The sequence below is a fragment of the Sus scrofa genome, chromosome 7, assembly GCF_000003025.6.
Source record: "Sus scrofa isolate TJ Tabasco breed Duroc chromosome 7, Sscrofa11.1, whole genome shotgun sequence".
NCBI lineage: Eukaryota > Metazoa > Chordata > Mammalia > Artiodactyla > Suidae > Sus > Sus scrofa.
The window spans coordinates 115,963,142-115,973,270 of NC_010449.5; the positions used below are offsets into that span (position 1 = coordinate 115,963,142).

General features: G+C 58.2%; 1 protein-coding gene across 1 annotated transcript; it reads right to left on the reverse strand.

Moving 5' to 3' along the window:
• LOC100156325 (serpin A3-6) lies at positions 163-8,896 on the reverse strand. Its single transcript, XM_001928844.5, has 5 exons — positions 8,775-8,896; positions 6,272-6,925; positions 4,393-4,666; positions 1,545-1,695; positions 163-582 (listed from the first exon to the last, which is right to left on the reverse strand). Exons 2-5 carry the CDS (start codon positions 6,921-6,923, stop codon positions 388-390), a joined length of 1,272 nt encoding a protein of 423 aa, XP_001928879.1. The 5' UTR covers positions 6,924-6,925; positions 8,775-8,896; the 3' UTR covers positions 163-387.

The window sequence follows — 10,129 nt, forward strand, 5'->3', positions numbered from 1 at the left end:
GGTCACAGCCTAGAGCCTGCCCTTGGGATGCCTGGTAAAATCCAGGGGCCAGAGTCTAGGGGTGTAGACTGTGTGGGAATTCAGGGGCTCAGCCTCATGGTCCAGGGGGCAGCAGGGGTGGAGATGGGCAGATCAGGGCAGAGAAGCACAGGAGGGAACGAGTCCAGCTCAGAAAGATGCTTTATTGCTGTGGGAGGTCTCAGAGCCTCCCCGGAGCAGGGCACAGACCCCTGTGTGTGTGGAGCCACCAGAAGGTGACTGTCACCTTCCAAGGGTGAGCGGGAGCAGGCAAGGTGAGGCAGCTCATGGCTGAGTAGAGGCCAGGCTGCCCCAGAGCCCAGAGCACCCAGCTCCTTAGCGAGAAGCCCCACGGCTCAGAGGGGAGCTCTAGGCTGGATGGGGGTTGACGACTTTGCCCAGAAAGATGATGCTCTGGGTGTCTCTGAGGACCGTGGCGAACAGAAAGGGGCTGTCAAATCGCACAATGAAATTCTCGAAGGACTTCCTTTCTATGACGACTCCTGTGGACGCGGCTCCTTCCGTGCCCTCCTCATCCACGTCCAGCACGGCGCTGTGGACCACCTGTAGGGACACGAGAGCAGCCCCCCGCAGAGACAGTGTGGCCGGGGTTGAGCAGCCTCCCTGAGTCGCTCTAAGGGGTCTGCCGTTCAGCCAGCATCTGCCACTGGCCTGTCACTGTGCTGTCAACCTGGGCTCTTTGTCCTCCCCACACACCTGCCCGCAGGTGCACAGAGATCTGATGCACAGATGGACAGACGGAGGTTCAAAGGCAGTGAGAGATGGGCCTGGGGACAGAGAGGTCAAGAGCAGGGGCTCCCTGGCCTGGATCTTGGTCTGAGTGCAGAGACTGCGGCCCACACAGCTCCCCATAGTGTAGAGGGCTAGCCAAGGTCCAGGCATTTTTCTTGCAAGCAGCTGTGCAAGGCTCCTCCATGTTGAAGCTGCAGAGGAGCTGGCGCTTATTTCTGCACCTCTCCTGCCCCAGCCGAAGTCCCCTGAGACCCTCAGTACGTGCACAGGGTGCGGCTTCCCATCCCTGGACCACACAGCCCCCTTGGCACACCCCCTGGTGTTCTTCTCTTGTGCTCTCAGTGTGTTTTCATCCCATGCGCTGGAGCCACTGGTATTCCCTCTACCCTCTTCCCTGCTCTGCTGGGCTCTGCGAGCTGGCTGAGAACCATCGCCCTCCTTTTACAGATGAAACCCCTGAGGGCTACAGGACTTTAATTCTGTGCCTTTAAGGGCAGTGAAAAGCAGAGCATGGGAGCGGGGTCCACCGAGGATGCCACCCCAGGACCTTCCCAATGAAGGCTCCTGGGTCACATTCTATTTCAGGGAAGGTGGGGACAACTCCCCAACAGGATTGTCACCCAGCCCTCCTGGGCTTGAGGCTTCCCAGGGGAGATGATTGAGTTGTAGGAAATGCAATTCTTTGGCAAATTCAAGGTCACCTGAACACCTGCCTGGCCTCCACCATGTGCTCCCCATAAGGAGGAGGAATTGTCCAAAGTGTGAAGACTTACCTGGGAAACATACAAGGGTTTTGTATCTGTGATTCCTGACAGGTCAGCCTCCGCACTGAAAATTTCCTTGATGCCCAGCCGGGGAAGGATCTCCTCCAGTTTATAGTCGCTGGAGATGGAAAACCGTGGCAGGTGGAGGGCATCTATCCGCCTGGGACGGGAGAAGAGAAACCTGAAGGTCTGCTTGACTGGGCGCCCCTTTCTCCCACCTCTCAGCGGGGTCTCCCCGCCTCCTCTCCCACCACGCCCTTCCCTCTGAGCATAAGGACTCCCTGCCTCACTCCCCCCAGCCCTCAGGCTAACTCCCCTCAGTTCATTACCTATCCGCTCATGTCTGCAGGAGTCTAACTAGCCAGGCTGGCACCAGGGCTGGGGCTGGGGCAGTGCCATGCCTGGTCCAGCTTCTCCCTTCAAGCTCAGGGGGCCCCTGGACACACCCTCAAATCAAAAGGGATTCCGCAGCTGCTGGGAGACTGTGCTGAGGCTGCTAGTGGCAGGGGCACTGGGAGGGCTTCCTGTGGGAGGTGCCATGGAGCCTGAGGCCCAGAGGAGGGAAGGAGCTGGCCGGGTGCAGAGGAGGACAGGGGGCAGGCAGATGCACCTTCAGGGAAGAGGGAAGAAAGGGGGGCTGCCCCACAGTGTGGGGGGCAGGTGAGTGTGGGGGCAAGGAGGTGAGGGATAGGTGGGGGCTTAGTAGTGGGGGGGGCGTGGAGGGCCTGGGCTGCACTGCAGGGCCTTGGGGACCTGAATCAATCAATCCAAGGTCCCCATCTTGTCACCACAATGAGCTCCCCGAGGGCAGGGCTTATTCAGCTTGTGAGCAGAGAGGGAGAAGGTTCTTGGAGCAAAAGTGATGTCTCCCCACCCCAGGACCCCCTCCCCCCAGGACCCCCACCTCGCTGTCTATATTTCCCAGAAGACTTTTGTCAAGGCACCTGGTCTTGCAGATGCAAAAGTGAGGAGGCTGGGGCGCCCTTTAAACCTTGATGCCCTTGGCAGCAGGGGGAGCTCCTCCACCCCGTAGTCAGGCGCTCCTTCATTTGCACTTTATCCATTTACTCAGCAAATCCTTACCGAGAGCCCCCCTCACATGGGCAGGAAAGTGTAGATGCAGGTTCCCCTCCCCCACCCCCTAGGCCATAAATCAAAGCTGTTGGATGATGTTCTGTCCATTTCCAACTACTCCTGAGCCCCTGCTCTGGGCTTGGTCTCTGGTGATGGAGGAAGGAGAGGGTTGGGAAGGGACGACATGGGCAGGGGAGGTGGGTCCTCCTGTCCTGGGGTCTCCTGGGATGCACAGTGGGGAGGGGCTGTGGGGCAGCAGCCCCAAGAGGCCTCGGGTGCCCTGGACAGGGGGTGGGGGAGGGGCTGCCGCCTCAACTTCATCTCTAGGAGGTCTCGGTGCTTTGTGGTGCATGAAGTGCCTTCCATACCCATGGCCCCCTGGGACCTGCAGAACCTCCCACTCAGGACAGTGGGTCAAGGACTGTCCCCGCACCCCTCTCAGGAGGGAGCTGAGCCCCAGAGAAGCAGAGGGAGTGGGTGGGGGAGGGGGAGCCTGGGAGCAGGGCACTGGGGCTGGGGCTGCCCCTGCACAGCGGCCCCCACACCCTCCCCGTGGCCCCTGCAGACTCGGGCCCAGCACTGCCTCTCCCTCTGTTGTCCCCTTGATGTCAGGCTCCTGAATTCCACGTCCTGCCCTCACTTCATCCAGGACCCATGGCTTCTCACACTTGCTGGCTCCCTCCTGGCCCAGCCCCAGTCGCTCCCCCTGGGTGACTGCACTGAGCTCCTGGCTGGCCTCCCTGCCTCCAGGCTTGTCTCTGCAGCATGGTCCCCACTCAGCCCCCTGGGGGATCCTCCTGAAACATGACCCAGTTCATTCACTCTTTGGCCCAAAACCTTGTGATGAGCCTTCATTTTGGTCAGAAGGATCCAGTCAAGGGCTCTGCAGCCCCCACATAATCTGAGCCCCCGGGGGCCCCGACCTCTCCCAACTCCCCTCTTCCTCTTTCTGCTCCAGCCACTCTGAGGCAAATCCTCAGTCACACCAGGTCTGGTCCTATTCTCAGGCTTTCCACTGGCCGTTCCTTCAGCCAGGAATGCTCTTCCCCCAAATATCCCCATGGCTCCGTCTCTTACCTCACACGTCACCTCATGGCCCCTCTATCTAAACTCCCCAACACCGTCTGCTTCAAATCACTTCACTCTGTTTTCCTCTCCCTCGCCCTCCATTTCTCTCCTTTCAACACACCGAATTATTCATTTAATCTTGCCCGTCTCCCGCAGTCACAGAGGAAGCTGCAGCAGGGCAGTGTTTGCGTGTTCTTGGCTCATCCGCCCAAAGGGTCCAAATTACTCCGTGTACAGAGCAGGTGCTCCTTTAACCTGCGAAACCGGAGCTGGATGGAAGGAATGACTGAAGGAATGCGTGAAGGCAGCGTTGAGCCAGAGCAAAGCTCATCTCAGAGCCCGCCTCCCCTGAACCCGCAGCTGATCCCAAGTCCACCTACCACCCCCCCTTCAGAGGGGGAGACAAGGAGGACCGCGCAGGAGTGATTGGGGGTTGAGTTGAGGTTCGTCAGGATTCAGTTCACGTTAAAGACAGAAGAAGCCTCAGCTCCAACCCAAGCAGACGTCATCATCTTAAAAAAGGAAACATTCAGACCAAGGCGACGCAAGCAGCAAAGGGCAAGGTCATTCCTGGAAGGGGCGTCCCATCACTGGCCCCAGCCCTGGACATCAGTGAGGCCCCGAGTGCTGGGGACATAGGTCAGGGTAGAGGGTAAAGGCCCAGAAGGCAGGTGCCCCCCGCCCCTGCAAAGCACCGGGTCCTGGGGACAGTCACCTGGGCTGCAGGGAGTCTCTCCACCTCCTCAGCATCTCCGGGAGCAGATTGGCTTCCACGGCCGCCATCCTGCCGTCGTCAGGGAGGATGAAGAGCGTGCTGTCGTTGCTGGTGTACGGGAGCTCCACCACCGTGCAGGCCAGCTCCTCGTCCCGGAAGTATGGCACGGTCAGGTTCTTAATGCCCATCATGGGCACCTTCACTGTCTTGTTCTTGCTCACGTAGAAATCTGCCTCCGTAGTAAGGTTGGGATCAAAGTGTGTCATCCACTGGGCTGGAGGCAGAGGGAGAGTCGAGAGTCTGAGATGCAAGGGCTGCCTGCCTCTGCCCCCTCTGCCCTGATCCCTGTGGTTGAAGACACCCCACACACCAACACCCCCACGTGCCCCTAGGGGCAGCCTCCTAGGTGTGCACATCCTCCTGGGCAGGTGGGGACGCCCTTGGGGGTGGGGTGATCCCCACAGGTTGGGGTGAGAAGGGGCCAGGAAGGAAGCCTGGGTAACTGTGCTACGTGAGGAACCAAGAGGGATGTGGGGGGCAAGGGAGAGGTGGGCGCAGGCTGGGCCTGGGGACACAGGGGACATCCTGGTCCTTGAGGGAACAGTGTGAGTGACCAGGGGTTAGGCATTGGCCTGGCAGGGAGGGCACTCCTTCCCCCAGGTTTGGGGACCAGGGTGGAGCAGGAGCCCTGTGGGGACCAGTAAGGCAGGGCAGGGTCAGCAGAGGAGAGTGCTCGGGTCTCCCCACCCCGTGAGGATGGAGCACTCAGTGGGGAGCTTCTCCAGCAGAGCAGAGCCCTGGGGCTTCTCTGAGCATGTGATCCCCCACTTCCTGTGTTCTACCCCTGCCTGTGCCCCTGTGAGCAGCAGGAGTGGAAGGAAAGCTGGATGGCAGGGGTGTCCCTGGGAAGAAACTTCGGAGGACAAAGTCCTACGACAGGGCAGAGAGGGAGGACAGGACATTTGATGAATAAACATAACACATCAGGCCTGAATTCGTTTTCCAGAAAAGTGCAATACAATTATTTCAATGAGAGAGGAACACACAGACCCAGGAGCTCTTGCTATGGGACCAGGCGCAGGGCTAACTGTCTCCCTACAGCTGGTATCTCAGGCAGCTCGCCCCCAACTCGGTGGTCCTTCTATGCGTCCTTATCTCTCTGTGCCCCTAGGTGCACTGCACACCCTGCCTCTGAAATCTGTCTGCCTTCACTCTCGTCGTTGTGAACTTCCAGGCTGCACGTCCTTTTCTGAGATCCAACCAATGGGCTGGGCCACTGGACCAACACGAATCTGGGAGAAGGTCCTGCCCTGGAGGCCGGCCTCTGCCCCGAGGCCTTTCTCCAGATGGGGCCCTGCCACTTCCAGACTTTAGACGCGGGCTGTTAAAGACCCTGGGATGTGCGGGCTCCTCTGAGCCTGGGTCGTGGTGAAGACAACCACCAGCCCCTCCTCCCCCACAGAAGACACCAAGTCCCCTTAGACAGAGCCCAGGTCAGACACAGCCCGCAGTGTGCACACCGCAGGCCTTCCTGAGCGAGTCCCAAAGCGGCTCCTCGTGGAGGAAGCCGGAGTCCCAGGCACCGCGGCGGTGTGAAAGGAAAGCTCCTTCCTCCGGGCAGCTGGAGCAGCTTCAGTCCGAAGGAAGTCTTGCCCTCTTCAGACCAAGGCTATGGCCTCTCCTGCACCCGTGCCCTGCAGTGACAACTGTCAGCTGGAAAACCCCAGGACAGACCAAGCCTATGGTCAGGCCAGGGCCTGGGAGCCCATGTCCTAACCCAAGGCGGCCCCTTCTGGAATGGGTTGCTGAAAACACGGTAATAGCCCTGAAGCGCAGAACGAAATGGGAGTTGCCTGTGAAACCTCAATGCATCACCCACCTTTAAAGTAAATGTAATTCACCAGGACGGCCACGGTCCGAGGGAAAAGCTTCTTGATCAACTCCACGATTTTCCCCTCAGTTTTGTTCTTCACATAGTCATTAATGAGTCTCCTGGCAGCTTCTAAATCCTGGAAGTTAGTGGGGAAGGCCTCGGAGTGGTACAGCTCACGGGCATCTTGGACGAACTTGTCCAGCAGCTTCAGATGCTCATCCACGAACATGGCGTTGCCCACGTTCAGCTGCAGCAGGTTGCTGGGTTGGCTGAGGGCCTGCAGGAGGTGCTGGAAGCCCTGGTGGATTTCTGCCTCGGGGGTCTTTGTGAGGTTGAACTTGAGGCCTTCCAGGAGCTCTGTCAGGGTGGAGCCTTGGGCCCCCAGAGACAGGAAGGCCAAGGCTATGGAGACGCTCAGCGGGGAGAAGATGACGTTCTTACTGGGGTCTAAAGAAACCAGCTGCTTGTAGAGGCTGAAGGCGAAGTCGGTGTTGCTGGAGACGACGGCGGTGTTGTGCGCTGGCAGCTTCGTGATCTGGCCCTTCAGGGTCACAATCTTTGAGGCAAGGTCATCCGCTGGGACGCAGTGGACCCTGGAGCAGAGCCCAGCCACCAGGAGGCCCAGAGCCAGGAAGAGGGACATTCCCTCCGCCCTCATGTCTGAAAAGCAAAACTCCTTTAGGTCTCAGAGGCCAGAAGCTGCCCCGAGCACCTCCCCTTTCCCCTGTGTGGCCTGCAGTCTGCTGTCTCTGCTGCTCTGTCACCTTCCAGGGGGAGGCACTCCTGGTCTCCCATTATCCAGGAGGCTGCTCTGGGCTCCCTCTCAGCCTTTGAGCAAGTGCGAGAATGGTTCCCAGGCTCCCCAGTGGAGAAACTGGGCCCAGAGAGGGGAAGGGGCTTTTCCCAGGTCCCACAGCAGGCACGCGGAGGAGCGAGGCTGAGAAGCTGGGGTGCCAGGCTCCATCCGAGGTGGGGAAGCTGGTGATGGGGGAGGTGCTGTCCAGGGAGAACCCGTCCACCTCTTGCCAGGGGGGCAGACACCCTCAGAGGGGACTGGGATACAGGGGCTCCTTTTCTGCTAGTTTCCCTGTGTGTCCTCAGATAGAAGCCCAGGGAGGAGCCCTGCCCTGACTCAGAGGCCACAGGGCCTCTCCTGGCCTCTTGATGACAAGTGTGACCTCAGGCAGGCCGGCAGGTCGTGGTGCCTGCTCACAGTGAGGTTCAGTGACTGGGGCCCCCAAAGGCATCGGGAGCAGAACTGGAGCATAGGTGGCCCTTCCAGGGGCCGGGGGAAAGGCCCAGGTGGCTAGAGTGTTCTTTCCAGCCCCTGCCAAGTACCCACTTGGTGGGTGTCTCCACCATCAGCCTGGAAAGGCCTCCAGGTGGGAGGTAAGCAGCCTGGCCTCAGGGTCTCAGAGACGTGAATGAGGGTTTCATTGTGATCACTTGTGATGGCTGCGTGGTGACAAGCAAGTGACTAAAGCTCTCTGAACCTCCATTCCTCTCTGTCCAACAAGCTGAATGAGTCAGGGCTCATGAATGACAAAGCTGTCCGAGTCATAAGAGGAGTTTCAGGTGTCACCTCCTCCACATGCCACCACCTCTGGGACATGACAAGACTCTGATCCCTACTGCATGAAAGCCTAAGAGAGGCTGAGGTCAGAGCTGGTGACCTCAGCAAACAGGACCATTGACCTTCAGCCTCTGCCCACTCCTCTCAGAGTTCAGAGGACAAAGGGCTGCTTGGATGGTGGGGAGGGGAGGGGAGGGGAGGGGAGAAAAGAGGGCGGGAGGGGAGGGGGAGGCAGGGGAGCCGAGTCTCCTGCAGAGGCCAGTGGAAAGGCCTTTGGACAAGCTGAGGGCAGAGGTGATCTCCTCCCCCAACTGTTAGTTTACACAGAGCTATGCAACCATTTCTTTAGAATAGAGTTTTTCCCCAAATATTTTCCCTGGAGAAATAGCTCATGTGTATTAGGCCAGGTTGGGGGGCTGGCTGTGTTTCTGAGGGTCTGTCCTTTCAGTTGCTGGACAGATGCACCTGCCTATCTGCTTGGCCCAGAGCCCTGGAGGCACAGTGGAGCCCAGGAAAGCCCCTGGAGACCCTGCAGGCGCTGCCCAGAGGGACTTGGTGCCCTCATATCTGCCACTTGGCCCCCTGAGACCCGTGCTCTGTGCCATGGAGGGAGCCCAACTCGTGGCCCTCTTGGAGGTCTGGCCCTGGCAGGGGAGGAGGGACGCAGCTGCGTGGGGGGCACAGCTGGGTCAAATCAGAATCCCACAGAGGCAGAGCCTGAAGGGACCCCCGGAGCCCTGGGGCAGTTCCCTCCCTTTGCAGAATGAAACTGAGCCCCAGAGATAGGACAGGTCCTCAGAGGGCACAGAGCCATCCCAGCATCAGACACAGGTCCTCCTGCCTCCCTCCTGCCCATGTGCCACTGGCCCCGGGCCAAGGCCTAGAACCTCCTGCAAAGGGGCCCCTGTGTCCCCGAGTGGGAGCATCAGGGCTTACCTGCCTCGCAGAGCGGGATGCGCTGAGTGGACCCAGAGCCGCCGCCTGCCCGCAATGCTGGGCTTGCCAGGGGCCGCTGCCCATTTATCCCTGCAAAGGTCCCCTCCCCTGTTTGGGAAATGTTTGCGGTGACAACACAGTGTTCCATCCTCAGACTGGAAATGGGCAGCTGATCATTTCTGGTAACAGCATTTACTATTTGAATAACTTAGTTACACACACTGATAACATTTTTTTCCTCAAAAAATATTCTCTCCAGAGCTTTCTTTAAGTCTGTTCATTATTATTAGATCTACTCAATTAAGGATCAGAAATAGATTTTCGTCCCTTAAAAATTTTACCTGAGGAGTTCCCACCGTGGCACAATGGGTTAAGAATCCAATGTCAGCAGCTCCAGTTGCTGCCAAGGTGCAAGTTCAATCCCTGGCCCAGCTCAGTGCTTTAAAGGGATCCCCCTCCTCGTTGCAGCTGCTGTGTAGGGCACGGCTGCGGCTCGGATTCCGTCTGGCCCAGGAACTTCCATGCACCAAGGGAGCGGGCACTAAAGACAATGACCCTAAAACAAAACCCCATTTCCCTTTGCCTTGGTGGTCTTTGCTTCTGCCTATGAAATACCCATGAGGAACATGCGCAAATGCAGAAACATCAAAAGGCACAGGAAAAACATCCTAAGTGGAGCTGCCTTCCTGGCTGAGCAGAAACAAATTTGACTAGTATCCATGAGGACGCAGGTTCGATCCCTGGCCTCTCTCAGTGGGTTGAGGATCCAGCATTGCCTTGAGCTGTGGTGTAGGTTGGGTCCTGCATTGCTGTGGCTGTGGGGTAGCCAGCAGCTGTACCTCCGTTTTGACCCCTAGCCTGAGCACCGCCATATGCTGCCAGTGCGGCCCTCACAATACACACACACAAAATCCTAACTAATTGGTTTTTTATGATATATTGATTCCTGTTCATTTTTTATTCTTATTTATGAAGTCCTCCCCGAGAACCATGTAAAATCCCAGAGAACATAGAGAAGAACACGGGAAAATATTTCTCAAAATCGGGTCACTCTGAGGGAGCCCCAGCTAACACTGTGTTGTGTTTCTTTTAGAAGCCACTCTTCTTTGAAGGGTGTGTGTGCACGTGTGTGTCTGCACTATGAATCTCCACCCACACAGCTCTGCTTTGACTGTGCAGGAGCCATGTTTTCTGTAGCTGACCTGCATGTTGAGGTCCCCCTCCCCCGTTGTCACAGCGGGTGTGAGCTTGAGGCGCCCCAGTGTTTATCAGAGCACAAGAGTCTGGGCCTTTGGTCCCTGGCGCCAAGTGTCTTTGGGGACCCGCCTGCCTGGCCCTTCCTCCTGCTGCCCTTC